Raw genomic sequence first — 17,500 nt, 5'->3', positions numbered from 1 at the left:
AGGACTAGCCGCGGCCTCCTCACCTTCGGAGCGTGCGCCGCAGCCTGTCGCCGGAAGCGCGGAAGTTGCCGTGACGCGCTCTTTACAGACGCGAGGACGTCCTCGGGCCTGGGCTCTTACCAGGCGGGTGAAGTTTGGAGCGCATGGGACAGTGCAGAGTGAGAGAGAGATATGTGCTTAATGGATTCAGCCTCTGTGTTTCCCAGAGTTGAGCAACCAACTGAGCTCCCTTCTCCAAAACTGCGTCTTTTTTACCCACAGGGGAGGCAGCCTCAGCCGGAGGGAAACAGATGGGGGAAGTCGGTTAAGGCAAAAAGTTAAAACCTCTCTCTATCGCCCTCTCTCTCCTCCTAAGTGAATATACCAAGTTACTTTCTCAACCAAAAAGAAAGACAAACGCTTCCTTTCTCTTTCAAAATAAAACCCACTTCATTTTAACCACCTGGAAACCAACCTAACACAATACGGACTTCAAAATAAAACAGTTCAAAATAAAATGTACGAACGAAAAATTTGTTTCAACTCATCAAACCCACAAATCATAACAATTTGTACTGATGGTCTTGTTTGCTGTTACATGTCATTTATGATCATCAGAGGAAAAATTAGATTTCAGGAATATTTAAAAGTTCAGAGAAAAAGACCCACACACACACACACACACACACACACACACACACACACACACACACACACACACACACACGGCAAGAGTCTCTGGTTTTGAACATTCCTCTGTCACACCCTTCTGGGAAGTCCGTGTCCAACAGGTTAGTCACAAACTGTCTCTAAGACTTGTTGGCGATCAGCCCGGTGTCTGAGCGAAGCCACTTCACCGGTTCATGGGAAAAGAGCTGTTATAGGCGGCTGTAGTGAAGTGTGTAGGGCGGTCGTCCACTGGGTTACAGGGTCGCAGGTTCGATCCCCCGTCTCCCCGCCACATGTCCAAGTGTCCCTGGGCAAAGAGACACTGAACCCTAAATGTCTCCTCATAGTTAGCTTGCACTCTGCGTGTTAGCTGCTGCTGCTAATGGTGTATGAATGTGAGTGTGATTGGGTGAATGTGGAAAAAATTATGTAGAGCGCTTTGGGCCCAGAGTTAGGACAAAAACAAGGAGAAGCAGCTTTTAGTTTGTATGCACCAAATCTCTGTAACAAAGTGCCAGAGAACTTGGTATGCTCTAACTCTCACCTCTATTAAAAATCAAGTCTGAAGACTTTTCTGTTTCCATTTTAACCTGTCATTTTTATTTTATTTAAATGTTATTCATTAGCTTTTAAATGTTTTATTCATTCACTTTTCTAATGTGTATTGTGTTTTTTTTTATCTTGCCCCTGTAAAGCACTTTGAATGGCCTTGTGTCTGAATTGTGCTATATAAACAAACTTGCCTTGCCTTGTGTATTATAAACATGACCATGTCAAAAAGACCAAAGCTCTCTGGGGCCCAGGGAAGAAAAAGAAGCAGACCCACTTTCTGCTGCTCTGTAAAGACATCCCTCAGGCTTACACATCACACGTATTATTCTAACTTGTTGTGGCCAAAACCTTTCTGGACCCCTGGAGAGTATTCTGGCAAAGTTTGGAAGCATGGGATGCAGTGGTGCCTGTAGCAAGGTCACACGCACAAACAAACACACACGCCTCCAATTACAGGTGATACTCGTATTATTAGAATATCATGGAAAATGTATTGGAATTGAGGCAGGAATTCATTCAAAAGAGGCCCAAACCAAGTACTGAGTACACATGCATGATTATACTTTATAGAGGGCCGACATTTCTGTATTTAAAATCCCTTCTTTATTGATTTCATGTAATATTCAAATTTTCTGAGATTTTGAATTTGGGGTTTTCATAAGTTGTAAGCCATAATGATCAAAATTATAACAAATAAAGGCTTGAAATATCTCACTTTGCATGTAATGAGTCTATATAATATATTATTTTCACCTTTTAAGTTAAATTACTGAAACAAATTAACTTTTGCATGATATTCTAATTTTTCGAGTTTCACCTGTAGTGGGATGGGATGGGATGGGATAAGTGCATGTTGTGAGGTTTATTAGAAAATGTTTACTTTTCAATTTTAATCATGTTCAACCTGAACATATTTCATATCTGAGAACGTAATCTGAGATTGCAACAGACTCGAAGAAGAAGTGTTAAAATAATTCAAATTGGCTCCACAATTAAAACATTTATGCAAACAGTTGTAGTCCAATAATATTCTGCATTTTCTAGTGTACTTCCTTTCTAAGTATGTTCAAGCACTAAGCACCTGTATCTGAAAATAAGCTTAGGAAAGTCTCTGAGTAATATAAACTTCCATGTTTGTTTTTGGGTTCAATCGGTTGATATTTAAATGACAACAACCAAAATAACATGAAACGTCCAGAGATGCTTTGCAGTGATTTTTAATGACGAAGGAATCAGACAGATAACATTACATGAAATTTGTCTTCATTTCAGTTGCAGATTTGATTATTTATGACTTGTATATGAGGGAAAAATTAAAAGTGTATTGATTTTGCTGCAGTGATTATGATCAGGATCAGTGGCGTGCACAGACATTTTGGGTGGCAGGTGCTCAGTGCAAAATAAGAGCACTTTTTGCAGCATAAGAACAAGGCATGAGGCTACTTTTTCTGCAGGCAATTGGGAATCTCTGAGCCAAATAACACAATATTTCTTTTGATGGATGACCAAATGATTTTAAGGTTAATTGTACATAGACACAACCCCCTGGTCTAATGACTTCTAATAACCAGACACACATAACAGTTTTTCTCACAGGAATTTGGGAAACTGTGTTTGGGACCCTGGACCTAGGGGGGTCCGGGGGAATGCTCCCCGGGGAGAAAACTTTAACCTTTTCAAAGTAAAATTCATCAATCTGGTGCACTTTGAGAAGGGAACTGAGGCTAAATCAATTGTGTCCTATGTGAGCTATTTAGTTCTATTTTATGGAATAATTTGAAGACACAGAATTACCAAAAAGCAGAAAGAAAAATCCTTCTTTCTTTGAAGTCTTTGTTTTTTTTAACTAGCTCAATATGCTGTAGGCCCCTGAGCTTCGTAGCCCTGAACAATGTTATTTAAAAAACAACAAAAAATTACTGCCACACTGTCGTACTGCTGATCCCCCCCCCCCCCCCCCCCCCCCCAGGAAGATGTTTTTAATATAACATTGTTCGGGGCCTTCAAAGTTCAGGTAAAAAAAATTATAATAAAAAAATTGTTTTTATTTTTCTTAATTATGAATTAATCGTGGCATTATTCTCACACGCTTTTAATCGTCGAGTATTTTAGTAGTTTATTTATTTATTTTTATGTTTTGCAAAAGGGCACTTGATTGGTCCAGGGGGCAAAGGGCAGGTGCTCAAGCACCACTTAGGGTCTACCTGTGCACGCCCCTGATCAGGATAATATTTTAAGCTCCAGAATTATTAAAGAAAAGAAAAATCTGCAGTGACATCATGTAGGTGAAGATGTCTGCGTGTTACATGGTGAAAAGCATATGGCCGCTGAAGGTGGTGTGGTGATGTACATTGTCAAACAATGTTGCACCGGCCCACAGACGCACAGACACGATATCTCCAGCCTCCAGGAGCAGTGTGACGCCGTTAGAAGCAGAGCCTACATGGGACTTCTGGTGCTCATATGCGATGAAGATGGGCTTTGAGTTCTTCACCAACACAGCGCCGTTAGGACGACTTCCTCCATGTCCATAGATGTGCAACTCGAAGTGATAGGCTCCTTTCAGCGGTGCAGTGAAGGCTCCTGTGGAACGTTTTTTTAGGTCAAATTTTGGTAACACTTTACAATAAGGGTACATTAATTAATAAACATAAACTGAGGGCCCGTGTCCGTTAAACGCTGGCTGTGCGCTAGGGAGAGTTTCTACTGAGCTTTTTTTTCGACCGTTTTTTTCAAGCATTTTACGCGCTTTATTCTATTTATAATCTTTACATTTTAATATGAGTAGTCTTATGAAACGGAGAATACTTTCCACCATCCTCTGTTTGGATGAGGAGTTATCGCGACTCCTGCAAACACACGGAGCAAGTTGTAGGCGGACGTGTGCACATGAAATGATCCGTAGGAGATAAAAATATAGCGAATCAAGTGTCCGCCTATTCTGCTCCCACAAACGGGCTCTCCTCCCTCTGTTCTAGTCATTTTAAGTCACTATTTTCGTACAGTTTTGGGTAAACAGAGACGGATAAATCAGTTTCTCTTCCGTCTTCTTGGTCATTGGGAATCAATTTAAAAAAGGCGCTTGCGGTCGGAAAAAAGCGTTAGGTGGACAAGATATTTTTTGGGCATTTTTATGCTTTATTTATAGTGTAGAGACAGAGTTAAAATGGGGCAGAGAGGGGAGTGACATGCAGAGAACGACCGCAGGCTGGAATCAAACCCGGGTCCGCTGCTGGCCGAGGCCCATGGGGGGGACGCCCTACCAACTGAGCTAAGGGCGCCCCCCACTTACTTATGCTTAATAGGCATTAACTACGTTACCCAAATTTTAATGGAGAATTTGCTGCATCAGACTAAAGTTAAATGTCTAGTTCAGGTACCTGTGACTGGGCTGTAGGCTTTTCCAATGTTGGTGACGACGTGTCTGTAGACTATAGGAGTGTGTCCCGCAAAGGGTCCAATGGTTTGACCGCCAGTAGCCACCAGAGAGGCAGAGAAAGCCACCTGTTTACCTGAGAGAGAGAGAGAGAGAGAGAGAGAGAGAGAGAGAGAGAGAGAGAGAGAGAGAGAGAGAATGAGACAGACAAACAGACAGACAGACAGACAGAGAGAGAGAGAAACAGAGAGAGACAGAGAGACTAAGTATTTTCATTAATTTCATTTGAATTTGAATTGAATTGAGAGAGAGAGTTGGCATTAGTTTTAGAGATTAATTGAGGGCCTGTACTTAGGAACATACTTTTCCTTATGAAAGTATATTCTGGTTGAAAATGCTTCAACATGTTTTTGTTAGAGGAGATGTGATTAATCCACACACACACACACACACACACACACACACACACACACACACACACCTTGCAGCTGTTTCTTCAGCTTCTCAACCTCAGTCAGCTGATCCTTCAGATTTGCTGCTTGTTCTGAAAAAAAAGAAAACAGATAAAGTTTGAGAGAGAGAGAGAGAGAGAGGGACAGAGAGAGAAGGAGGGAGAAAGGGAGAGAGAGGGAGAGAAAGAGAGGGAGAGAGAGAGAGCAAGGGAGGGAGAAAGGGAGGGAGAGAGAGAGGGAGAGAGAGAGAGCAAGGGAGGGAGAGAGGGAGGGAGAGAGAGAGAGGGAGAGAGAGAGGAAGGGAGGGAGAGAGGGAGAGAGAGGGAGGGAGAGAGGGAGGGAGGGAGAGAGAGAGAGAGCGTGGGAGGGAGGGAGAAACACAGATTTCCACACACCTTGCAGCTGATCCTCCTGTTTGTCCAGTTTCACTGCTTGTTCTCAAAAAACAACAAAAAATACACAGATTAAGTTTGAGAGAGGGAGGGAGGGAGGGAGTGAGAGAGAGAGAGAGAGAGGCAGTGAGGGAGAGAGAGAGAGGGAGGGCAAGGGAGGGAGGGAGGGATTAACAATTAATAACATTGCCAACTTGTGGAAAATCTATAAAGTGAATAATAGCACAACCCGTGGACGCACGTTCTGTGAAATGTTTGCATTGCTAAGTGTAACGGTGCAGGTTCTCAGTGAATTGAGGGCCTGTACTTAGGAACTTGGGATATTTAGGAACTTACTTTCCCTTATGAAAATATATTCTGGTTGAAAATGTTTGAACAGGTTTTTTTTAGAGGAGGAGAAGTGATGAATCCATACACACACACACACACACACACACACACACACACACACACACACACAAACACACACACACGCCCATATACGCACACACACACACACACACACACACACACATATACACACACACACACACCTTGCTGCTGTTTCTTCAGCTTCTCAACCTCAGTCTGCTGATCCTCCAGTTCCACTGCTTGTTCTGAAAAAAGAAAACGCAGATAAAGTTTGAGAGAGAGAGAGGGAGGGAGAGACAGAGAAAGAGAGAGGGAGGGAGAGAGGGAGATAGGGAGGCAGGGAGGGAGAGAGAGGGAGAGGGAGGGGGAGAGGGAGGGAGGGAGGGAGGGAGAGAGAGAGAGAGAGGGAGGGAGAGAGGGAGGGAGGGAGAGATAGAGGGAGAGAGAGCAAGGGGGAGGGAGGGGGAGGACGAGAGAGACACAGTATTTCTTAGTTTTATGGACCAAAAGTTTTAGAAAATATATATTTTGACAGTTTTTATGGTAATTCGCTTAGTTTAATTGTTAGATCTATATGATATAACAATAAAATCAACTACTAAAATCCACTACTTCCTGCAGGTCAATACTGTCCTCATAATGCTTCAGAGGGTGTAGTGACACAGTCTACACACACACACACACACACACACACACACACACACACACACACACACACACACACACACACACAGTAACACAGTCTGTCCCAACACTGCTTTTATACAGACAGAGGGTTTGGAAGTCATCAGCTAAAGATTGGACACCTGGACCAATTGTTTGCATCAACTTTCAAGGCTTCATTAACTTCTATTTCTGCAGAAAAGATCAATGTTGTGAACCCGTTCTTTGTTCCCTGTAAATGGGAAAATTGGTCTGTTCTAGTGTACAACACTATTAACCTGACAGACACTGTACCTTTATTCTCTGCTTGCAGGTATTTCATCTCCACCTCCTGCTTAGCCAGTGAGGCGGTGATCTCTCTCAGTGCAGCGTGGACGTCCTGCAGATACGGCTGTTGGTCCGACAGAGTCTTTATCTCATTGGCGTAGACGGAGCAGACGAGCATCAAAACCACAAGGACCTTCATCATGACACCGATGGTTGAACTGTGTGTCTGTCTGTGTCTGTGTCTGTGTGTGTGTCTGTCTGTCTGTGTGTGTGTGTGTCTGTCTGTGTCTGTGTCTGTGTGATGTGTAAACCTGTAATATTTTTATAGAAAACAGCAGAAAGAGGCGTGGAGGAAATGGAGATCTAAATACGTGAAAAGCGTCATCACAGCACACTTCATTCATTGTTCTGTGTGTGTGTGTGTGTGTGTGTGTGTGTGTGTGTGTGTGTGTGTGTGTGTGTGTGTGTGTGTGTGTGTGTATTTCCTCATGGGAGTTGTGCCCAGATTTAGCTTCACACACGTCTACTAGAGGGGACCCGGAAAGGTCGACTGTTCGTCGCTAGTAGTGTAGTGGTTAGACCCCCCCCCCCCCCCCCCATAGAGTCTCAGTCCTCTTCACAGCAGACCCGGGTTAGAATCCAGGCCGGGTCGTTCTCTGCATGTCATTCCCCTCTCTGTCTGTTTAACTGTCTGTCCTCTTCACAGCAGACCCGGGTTAGAATCCAGCCCAGGTCGTTCTCTGCATGTCATTCCCCTCTCTGTCTGTCTGTCTGTCTGTCTGTCTGTCTGTCTGTCTGTCTGTCCTCTTCACAGCAGACCCGGGTTAGAATCCAGCCCGGGTCGTTCTCTGCATGTCATTCCCCTCTCTGGCTGTCTGTCTGTCTCTCTGTCTGTCTTTCTGTCTGTCCTCTTCACAGCAGACCCGGGTTAGAATCCAGCCCGGGTCGTTCTCTGCATCTCATTCCCTTCTCTGACACATTTCATCTCTGTCTCTACAAATCTGTCAAATAATTTATAAAAAAACGTCAAAAAATAATCTTTTAAAAAAGAATAGTGGCAAAATGTGTGAACAAAAGTCCCAGCACTGACAAACCCCCCCCCCCCACCCCCACCCCGCACCCCTACGCATGCACGCACACACACACACACGGAGGCACAGATACACACACATACAGGCACACACACACACACACACACACACACACACACACACACACACACACACACACACACACACACACACGCAGAGGCACAGGCACACACACACACACACACACACACACACACAAACACACAGGTGTGATCAGCAGCCATGCCACTGGCTCCCCTCCAACCTTGCATGCGTCAGCACAAAAGATTTGATCTCTCCAGTATAAAAAAAGGTTAAATGAAAATAAATTAAATTCTACTATTTTAACATATTATCTTAAAGTGATCTTTGTTCTTATTCCTTTTTATGTTAATATGTTGCTGGTCTGTGTTTCTGGGAAAGAGGAAATAGTCACAGAAATATTAAAGCCCTACTTCACCGGTGGAAATATGAAGGTGTCTTGAACTCTGAGGTCCTATATAGTATAAATGTGCAAACATTTTAGAAATCGGTTCATCCTAACCTGAGAAATGGCAGAAAAAGTGTTTTATGGTCTCACTGTCTAACCCTACATTTTACCATGCGTGATATCACACATGTTAAAATGTAGGGTTAGGATTAACAGGACAGCTGGGCCAAGGGAAGACTGAGGGAAGAAAAACCTCATTCATTCTATTGTAATAGTGGTTTTATAATGATAGAACGCCGGTTCAGTATGGGGGAAGTATTCCTTTAAGTGAGTTTATAAGGAACTTGATGTGACGACACAGACTTCCCAGAAGGAAGTGACAAAAATTAAATTAAATTCACGTCCAGTAAATTCATTTACTGGACGTGAACGGCTTCTATTTCCTTAACACTGAAACAATAGGGCTTTTAAGGTGCTCCAAGGAACGTTCAATTTGTTTTCATTCTTGCGCCCCCTTTGGACAAAAGTGGTAGTGTTTTTACTTTTTGCCAGTTCCTCGCAGCACCTTTTAAAATCAAAACATAAAAATGAAAGAGAAGACACATTTAGTTTTATTGTCTTGTTTATTACATTTCCCTCATAAATGACAATATTAGATTTTTTATTTGAATTTATTTGAGAAACAATCCCCATTGGCTGAGCTCAGAGTGTGTGTCAGTGTGTTGGAGTCTTCCCTGTCAGATTGAACATGATCACGCGACTTCTTTCAACATGAAAAGTAAAAAAAAAAAAAAAAAAAGTCATGTCAAAATCAAAACCAAATATTCTTCACAAAAACATTCCAAACGCAAAGACAAAACACCTGGCATCCCTCCTAGGACCTGCTAAGAGTAAGTGTGTGTGTGTGTGTGTGTGTGTGTGTGTGTGTGTGTGTGTTCTTGTAAATCCAGCTTTGTGAGGACCTATAGTATTTCGCTGCACACACCCACACGTGCTTGCACACCAACAGGGGACATCACGTCAGCGTATCACGTGACGGCATAGCAATGCAATGTAAGATAACCTGAAGTGAACTACGAACGTAGTTACTGTAAGTTCAGCAGCTACTAAACAAGCTAAAAAGAAACCTTCCCTGCATTACAAATCTCATACTCTTTCTTTTCTCTATTCTACATACTACATCTGACCATAAAACTAATCTAGTTAGGATGCAGAATGCTGCAATTGGGACACATACTTTTACTTATTTATTTTATCATAACATTGCTCCTTGATCTCGCCTCTTGCTTTTATATCCGTCTCATCGCTGGTTGTTTTCATACGGAGGCTCCCTCAATGTGAAGTCACTTCCGGTGTGCACTGGATCGTGGGTCAGAATCTCCCAAATAGCATGCTGTTTTCAACACTAAAAATCTCGGGTCAGGGTAAGAGGTCAAGGGTCCTCACAAAGATAGAAATACAAACATGTGTGTGTGTGTGTGTGTGTGTGTGTGTGTGTGTGTGTGTGTGTGTGTGTGTGTGTGTGTGTGCGTGTGTGTGTGTTTATGTGTGTGCGTGTGTTTTTGTGTGTGTTTGTGTGTGTGTTTTTGTGTGTGTGTGTGTGTGCGTGTTCTTGTAAATCCAGCTTTGTGAGAACCTATAGTATTTCGCTGCACACCAACAGGGGACATCACGTCAGCATATCACGTGACGGCATAGCAATGCAATGTAAGATAACCTGAAGTGAACTACGAACGTAGTTACTGTAAGTTCAGCAGCTACTAAACAAGCTAAAAAGAAACCTACTCTGCATTCCAAATCTCATATTTCTATCTTTGTCAAGGGTCCTCACAAAGATAGAAATACAAACATGTGTGTGTGCGTGTGTGTGTGTGTGTGTGTGTGTGTGTGTCTGTGTGTGTATATATCTATGTCTTTCTATGTGTGTGTCTATGTCTGCGTCTATGTGCGTGTCTGTGTGTGTGCATGCGTGTGTGTTATTTCTTGAGGTCCTTGGGGTTGACCACCCGGCCGATAAACAGCAGCGCCCCTGAGGCTTCGTCGCGGATCAGATAGATGAAAGGTCTGTCCACGCGGTAGGTCAGGTGGCTGGGGGAGGACGAGGCACTGGGGTACTGGTTCCCCTCTGGAGCCAAATCCATCAACACCTTGTGATTCAGGGTTCCCATCTTAACGGGCTGAGCAGCAATCTTCTCCAAGTCTGTGTCCCTCAGCCAATCATCAAGGCCTAAAGGAAAAGTAGGAGGAGTTTATGGATTTCCAACATATTAGGCGTCCCCCTTAACTCAATGATATACCCCAATAAAAGTGGTAGGATTACATTTGTTGTTTACTTCTTACTACTCTTTTCAGGCATGTCAATGGACTATAGGCAATACGCTTTTTATTGTTCTTATCTGTGAAATAATTGAAACATCGTTTTTGTTTATTGCTTTTCGTTTTGCTCTGTATTTGTCATATGTTTGATTTGATTGATATGTCTGAAATAAATTTAATAAATTCAAGGTTTCGTCATCAGCTGTTCATTTTCTGCATGCATCACATTTTGTGTGGCTGTAGACAGACAGACAGACAGACAGACAGACAGACAGACACACACACACACACACACAGACACACACACACAGACTCACCCAGGTCAGAGAGCAGTGGGGACAGGTCTGTGGCGTAGCTGAGCTTGAGTGCAGGCAGAGTGAGGGACACCTGAGCGGGCTGCAGGGTCATGGAAAGGTCCTGGACGAACTCGGCCGTGAGACTCTCCTCAAGCAGCGTCAGGTTGGAGGTGACGTCATCAGGCAGGAAGACAAACATACTGACGTCATCTTGCATCTGGATCTGACCAATCTGGTGACACAACAACAACAACAATAAAATACTGTGGGTGATCCGGTGGCGAAGTGGATAGAGCGCGTACCATATTGGCTCCGGCCTTTGTTGCAGTGGTCGCAGGTTCGAGTCCGACCTGTGGACCTTTACTGCAGGTCATCCCCCCCCCTCTCTCTCTCTCTGTCTCCCCATTTCAACTCTGTACTGTCTAATAAAGCTTGAAAATGCCCAAAAAATTATCTTTAAAAAAAAATAATAATAAAGTACTGTCAGGAGCTGTTTTGAAAGATGAAAGAGTGTTGGCATTGTGGATGAGAGTGATAGGGAGGGACGGAGACGAGTGATGTTCCTGAGGTGGAAGAAGGCTGTTTCAGTAATGTGGTTTACATGGGGGAGGAATGAGAGGGCGGGGTCAAGGATGATACCTAGGTTGCGGATGTGAGTGGAGGGGGTGACAATGGAGCCATCAATATTAAGTGAGAAGTCCTGGGTGGAGCGGGTGAGGGAGTTTGGGCCAATGATGAGGATTTCTGATTTATTGCAATTTAGTTTGAGGAAGTTGTGTTGCATCCAAGTGTTGACATCAGTGAGGCAGGTGGTGAGGGTGCAATGGGTGGCTGCAGTTGGTGGAGAGGTAGATCTGACCCTGCGTTCCGAATCGCATACTTTCTACTATATAGTATGTAGATAAAAGATTTAGGATGTCCCGATTCTTTTGGCCAGATTTAGGATGGTTAGAAGTACCCGGATGTCCTACTTCATCTGGCCAAGATTGTAAGTGTTGAAAACTGCATCCTATTTGGGCGATTCTGAGTACAAGTATGTCCCAATAGCAGGCCTACTGCATCCTAACTAGATTATTTTTATCGTCGGATATAGTATGTAGAATAGAAAAAAGAAAGAGTATGCGATTTGGAATGCAGGGTGAGTGTCATCAGCGTAACAGTGAAAACGTAGGCCATGCTGGCGGAGGATTTGACCGAGTGGGAGGATGTAGATGATGAAAAGTAGGGGACCAAGTACAGAGTACAAAGATATGAGTATAAAAAAACTCTCACTGTGCAGCTGAGGTCTGAGTCGATGCCGATCTTCATGGGATAGTTATCCTGCTTCATCATCGGGACGCGAACAGGAGCCGCCCCGTCCACCTGGAAGTTCTCCATCACACCGCTCTGTCCAAACCGGGTCACCCACTTCCCTGTTCACAGAGTAACCTCGGTCAACATTTTCAGTGACTCTTGTTTTACTCTTTAGAGGCATATGTTTGAGTAAAATGAACATTTTGATTTTATAATATAAACTACTAATAGCATTTCTACCAAATTTGCAATAGAAATATTGTCATTTAGAGCATTTCCATTAAGTAATGTAGAGATGAAGATTTAAGAATAATTCCAGACTGGTCTCTTAATTTTTACCGGAGCTGTATATGCAACATGCCCTGCGTTCCAATCCCCATACTGTCTACTATTTAGTACGATATAAAAAAAAGATTTAGGATGTCCCGATTCTTGTGGTCAGATTTAGTATGGTTAGAAATACCCGGATGTCCTGCTAGATTTGGCGAGATTTTTTGCGTTAAAAACAGAATCCTATTTGGGTGATTCTGACCCTGAATCCAGTGCGCACCGGACGTGACGTCACATCAACGAAGCCTCCGTATGAAAAGGATAAGTATGTCCCAAGTGTAGCATACCGCATCCTAACTAGATTATTTTTATGATCAGATGTAGTATGTAAAATAAAATAAAATAAAGAGAATGAATATGAGATTTGGAACGCAGGGAAAGTGACGTATGGGCTTGTTTAGGATGTTTTCTTAGTTTGTTGTTTTCCCTTTCTTAATTTGCCTCTGATTGGTTGAGCAGGTTGATTGGTTGAGCAGGTAAGCTGTCAATCACACTCAGGTGTTCCATCAGTGAGCAGCATAAAAGCAGAAGGAAAACCCTCAGTCTCTGCCCCTACTCTGCTCGCTGATGTTCTTTTTCTTGCCAGTGGCCTGTTCTTTGCCAGTACCCCTCGCCCAATTTGGGGATGAAACACCAATCATTTTTGTCAGACGTTCACTTGTTTTCAGGCCAATTTAAGAAATGGATTGTCAATAACCAAATTTGCACACATTAGTTTAGGCTTTAAAGTCCTTGTTTTATTGATAATTTCATTTCAATGAGTGTAACTCTGAAATGGTTATTTCACGAGTGCCATATAGTGATGTGATATGTATATATACTGTTTATAATCTAATGTATGTTTTGTATTGTGTGTTGACCTGCCCAGGGACTGCAGATGGGAATTAGCAAACTGCTATAATCTGGTACAACGCATATTTTCTCTGTGAGATTAATGTTACTTTGTACATGGTCCCTGACTAATAAACTAAACTAATCATCTGGATACTGAACATTTAAAGGTGTTGACATTCAAACCATTTAATCAGTTTCCCTTCCAACCCTCTGAGCCCTCTAAGCTATTTTAAAAGATTTTTGGTCCGGCACAGAGGCCTCAGATTCAGAAGTCATTTTATTATTCGGTCAAATTAGCATTTTCTTATTTTATTTCAAATCCCTGAAGTAAACGCATTGATGAACAGACCATGGACTCATTAGTGTTGGGGTTAACAGAGGTCAGGGGAGGCTCAGTCCTCTTCACAGCAGACCTGTGAAAGAAACATACAAAATACCAAACACACACACACACACACACACACACACACACACACACACACACACACACACAAAAGATTCTGTAGATTTACCTTTAAAGTACGCGGCGGTGACAGCGTTGACTCCAGCGCTTCGGGGGAAGGGTTTGGTCAGGAGACGTTGGACCTTGCCGCCTGTCTCCGTGGAAACCCAGTCGTTGATTTCCTTCAGATCTTTGGTTCCTCCCTGGAGCGGTTTGGGACGCACCCCGTACTGCGTCTCCACCAGCGTGAAGAACTCTGGCTTCAGACGCAGTCCTGAAAACAAACGGTTTAAATGTTCAGATTTTTTAAATGGTAAATGAACTCCACTTATAAAGCTCTTCTCCCTGATTTTTCCACAGACTCAAAGCGCTTTACATTGTTTTGTACTAGGGCTGTCAAATGAACGCGTTAATTTCGATTAATTAATCACAGAAAAATGAACGCGATTAAAAAAATGAACGCAGATTAATCGCACTTCTATAGTGCCCTTTGACCCGGTGCAAAAGTGGTGCACAGCTGCACCGAGCTGCACCTGTAGCTTGCATACACAGCCCGCACGGGTGAAAGGGAGAAAAGTAAAGAGAGAAGCAGGGGAAAGGGCGGGGCCGAGGGCTCTATGGACGGTTTATGGGATGCTTCGGGCAAATAAGCATGAAGGTAGGAAGACATCTTACTTTATTCTCCGCAGTCTGTGCATTATTGATTTAGTGGGTGCAACAATAGGTTCAAAAGCATCTCTCAATCTTCCTCCGTGTGTCTCAATTTTGTTTGCTAGCTGTCTCGTCTCCCGCGTAAACGGACACCCGCCCCTTGTGTGTGTGTGTGTGTCAATAGTTTTGCCTATGAGTATGACGATGGTGAATGAATCGGCATAGGCATCTGTGGCAGTGCAGACTCACGCCGGGCCAGGTAGATAGATAGATAGATAGATAGATAGATAGATAGATAGATAGATAGATAGATAGATAGATAGATAGATAGATAGATAGATAGATAGATCTATGGCGGTTTAATGCGGAAATTATTCTTTGGACCAATCAACGGACGGCAGTGTGTAGCTCCGCCTTTTCAGCACCCTTTCAGGCGGCTGGTACCCCTACGGAGGAGTACTGAGATTAGGAGCGGCTCAGAGCGGTTAGGCTCGCTTATATCCTTACCCTACCCAACTTTTGGCAAATGGAAAGCCAAAATAACAGGACCGAACCGCTCCGACCTGACCCGCTCTGTTTGGTGGAAAAAAGATAGATAGATAGATAGATAGATAGATAGATAGATAGATAGATAGATAGATAGATAGATAGATAGATAGATAGATAGATAGATAGATAGATAGATAGATAGATAGATAGATAGATAGACTCACGTCGGGCCAGGTAGATGCGTGCGGCGGTGCTCAGGCCTTTCCCTGGCACTCTGACGGAGGTTAGCAGGTCTTTCAGGGTGTTGTGGAGCTGAGGATCCTGCAGGGTGTGATACCTCAGGGCTCTAAACAGCAGCCTCTCTGCCCGCTCAGTCCCTCCTAGGAGATACAACGGCTCGGGTTAGCTGTCTGTCTGTCTGTCTGTCTGTCTGTCTGTCTGTCTGTCTGTCTGTCTATCTATCTATCTGTCTGTCTGTCTGTCTGTCTATCTGTCTGTCTGTCTGTCGTTCTGCCTCTCAGCCCGCTCAGTCCCTCCTAGGAGATACAACTGCTCAGGTTAGGTCAGTTTATATCTTCTTAAAATCATCTCGTATCACATTTAAAGGTGCTCCGAGGAACTTTCAGTTCATGTTGATTCTTGCGTCCCCCTTTGGACAAAGGTAAGGCAAGTTTATTTCTAAAGCACATTTCGGACACAAGGCCATTCAAGGTGCTTTACAGAAGCAAGAACAAAATACATCAAGTATAGAGCACACATTAAAAAAAATTAAAAATAAAAACGCGAGTGAAAAACATGAATAGAAATAAAACATGAAATAATTAAAGCATTTAAAAAAAGTAAAAAATAAATAAAAATTACAGGTTAAAACGGAAACAAAAAGGTCTTCAGATCTGATTTTAAAAAGAGCGGTAGTGTTTTTACTATGATGGTGGTTATTCCTAGCCTGGTGCTACCAGACCATCGTACTTCATTTCATTTGTACAGAAGGTCTGGCAGTGCTGTAATTGGCAAACGTTCACTCATGGAGGCGGGTGTCTGTTAAAGTTTAAAACTATTGGATCTGCCCAGTGCCACTCTGGATTAGCCAACCAATCGCATAACGTTTGGTCGTCACGTGTGTCATGAGCCGGCTTCTGGCAACTGAAACTGGAGCGCGACTTCGACGTCATCGTTCTCAGCCACTCGCTCTGTTCGCTGATTGGACCGGCTGTCGAATCTCCGGCAGAACTGGGAAATGGGCTGTACACCCAGACTGACTACTGAAGGGAAAATAAAATTTGGCCGGAAGTAGGCGGGCGGGCGGAGCCAGGCTAGGTTATTCCTGGGTGAGCATCGATTTCGAATCGAATCGTGGCCCCAAGATTCCAAATCGAATCGTGGGATTCCGAAAGATTCATAGCCCTAGTATTCTGTGTCTGTCTGTCTGTCTGTCTGTCTGTCTGTCTGTCTGTCTGTCTGTCTGTCTGTCTGTCTGTCTGTCTGTCTCTCAGTCTGTCTGTCTTTCTGTCTGTCTGTCTGTCTGTCTGTCTGTCTGTCTGTCTGTCTGTCTGTCTGTCTGTCTGTCCGTCCGTCCGTCCGTCCGTCCGTCCGTCCGTCTGTCTGTCTGTCCTCACCCATAGACAGCTGTGTCAGTGCGGCGGTCACACTGATAGGCGCTAGGAAGACGTTAGCCGTAGCTTCGCGGCTAGCCACGGCGCGGAACAGGATGTAGCCGAAGTCTGAGGCAGCGGCGGCCATCTTAGTGGTTGCCGTAGTGAAGAGCTCGACATGTTCCTCCTCTCCACCGGCTTCCTCACCGCCTGAGTCCGACTGAAACCATCAATACAGAAAACAGATTATGGTGTGTGTGTGTGTGTGTGTGTGTGTGTGTGTGTGTGTGTGTGTGTGTGTGTTCCTGTGTCTGTGTGTGTGTGTGTGTGTGTGTGTGTGTGTGTGTGTGTGTGTGTGTGTGTGTTCCTGCTCTCCTCACCACCTGAGTCCAACTGGAAACCATCAATACAGACAAGAAAACAGATTATGTTAAGTGTGTGTGTGGGGGGGGCAGACCCGGGTTGTTCTCTGCATGTAATTCCCCTCTCTGACACATCTCTGTCTCTACAAAACTATCAATAAAGATTGAAAAAATAAACTACTTTTCCTCAAAATCAGTGTATATTTCCTCACGATCTGTCTGTACTGTGTGTGCACTGTGAAAAAAATGTTTTAGTACAGAACAAACTTTACAGATTTTCAATGATTTTGAAAAAAAAAATATTTTGACAACAGCATTCTCTAGAATCATTGACTCCACTTATAAAGGAGCACTACGTAACTTTCAGAAATTCCTTCTCAATAGCACCCCCAGTGGCAGTAAAGTGAGCTGCAGCGATAGGTGGTCTCACTAAGTCAGCATGGGCAAGTAGAGGCCAAAACAGTGTAGAGTAGCTGATAACGTATTCATTTTTTCCATTTTCAATGCAAAAAATTAAGTGACTTTCCAATAACGTAAAAACATTTCTGAACCAATAACTTCAGGTGGGTTAGACCCCTCCCCCCCCCCCCCGCCCCATAGAGTCTCAGTCCTCTTCACAGCAGACCCGGGTTAGAATCCAGCCCGGGTCGTTCTCTGCATGTCATTCCCCTCTCTGACCCATTTCATCTCCAAA

The 17,500-nt window shown here is 43.6% G+C and overlaps 2 protein-coding genes across 2 annotated transcripts in view; both read right to left on the bottom strand.

Moving 5' to 3' along the window:
* Positions 1–2,624: 2,624 nt before the first annotated feature.
* Positions 2,625–6,945, bottom strand: LOC307260706 (complement C1q-like protein 2). Its single transcript, XM_080041000.1, has 6 exons — positions 6,729–6,945; positions 5,954–6,016; positions 5,424–5,465; positions 5,058–5,120; positions 4,581–4,712; positions 2,625–3,783 (listed from the first exon to the last, which is right to left on the bottom strand). The coding sequence occupies exons 1-6, from the start codon at positions 6,901–6,903 to the stop codon at positions 3,503–3,505; spliced, it is 756 nt and encodes a 251-aa protein (XP_079897126.1). The 5' UTR covers positions 6,904–6,945; the 3' UTR covers positions 2,625–3,502.
* A 1,866-nt stretch (positions 6,946–8,811) lies between these two features.
* serpinf1 (serpin peptidase inhibitor, clade F (alpha-2 antiplasmin, pigment epithelium derived factor), member 1) overlaps positions 8,812–17,500 on the bottom strand; it is a gene marked incomplete at its 5' end in the record, with an annotated part of 9,004 nt that continues 315 nt past the window's right edge. Inside the window, 6 exons of the mRNA XM_080040989.1 lie at positions 8,812–10,428; positions 10,835–11,045; positions 12,086–12,225; positions 13,783–13,986; positions 15,077–15,232; positions 16,469–16,664. Coding sequence (XP_079897115.1) covers positions 10,178–10,428; positions 10,835–11,045; positions 12,086–12,225; positions 13,783–13,986; positions 15,077–15,232; positions 16,469–16,664 — 1,158 coding nt within the window. The 3' untranslated portion in view covers positions 8,812–10,177. The remainder of the gene's footprint in view (positions 10,429–10,834; positions 11,046–12,085; positions 12,226–13,782; positions 13,987–15,076; positions 15,233–16,468; positions 16,665–17,500) is intronic.

The sequence above is a fragment of the Ammodytes marinus genome (genome assembly GCF_949987685.1).
Source record: "Ammodytes marinus genome assembly, chromosome: 14".
In the NCBI taxonomy this organism is placed as follows: Eukaryota; Metazoa; Chordata; class Actinopteri; order Uranoscopiformes; family Ammodytidae; genus Ammodytes; species Ammodytes marinus.
This window is presented reverse-complemented; position numbering and strand designations above follow the sequence as displayed.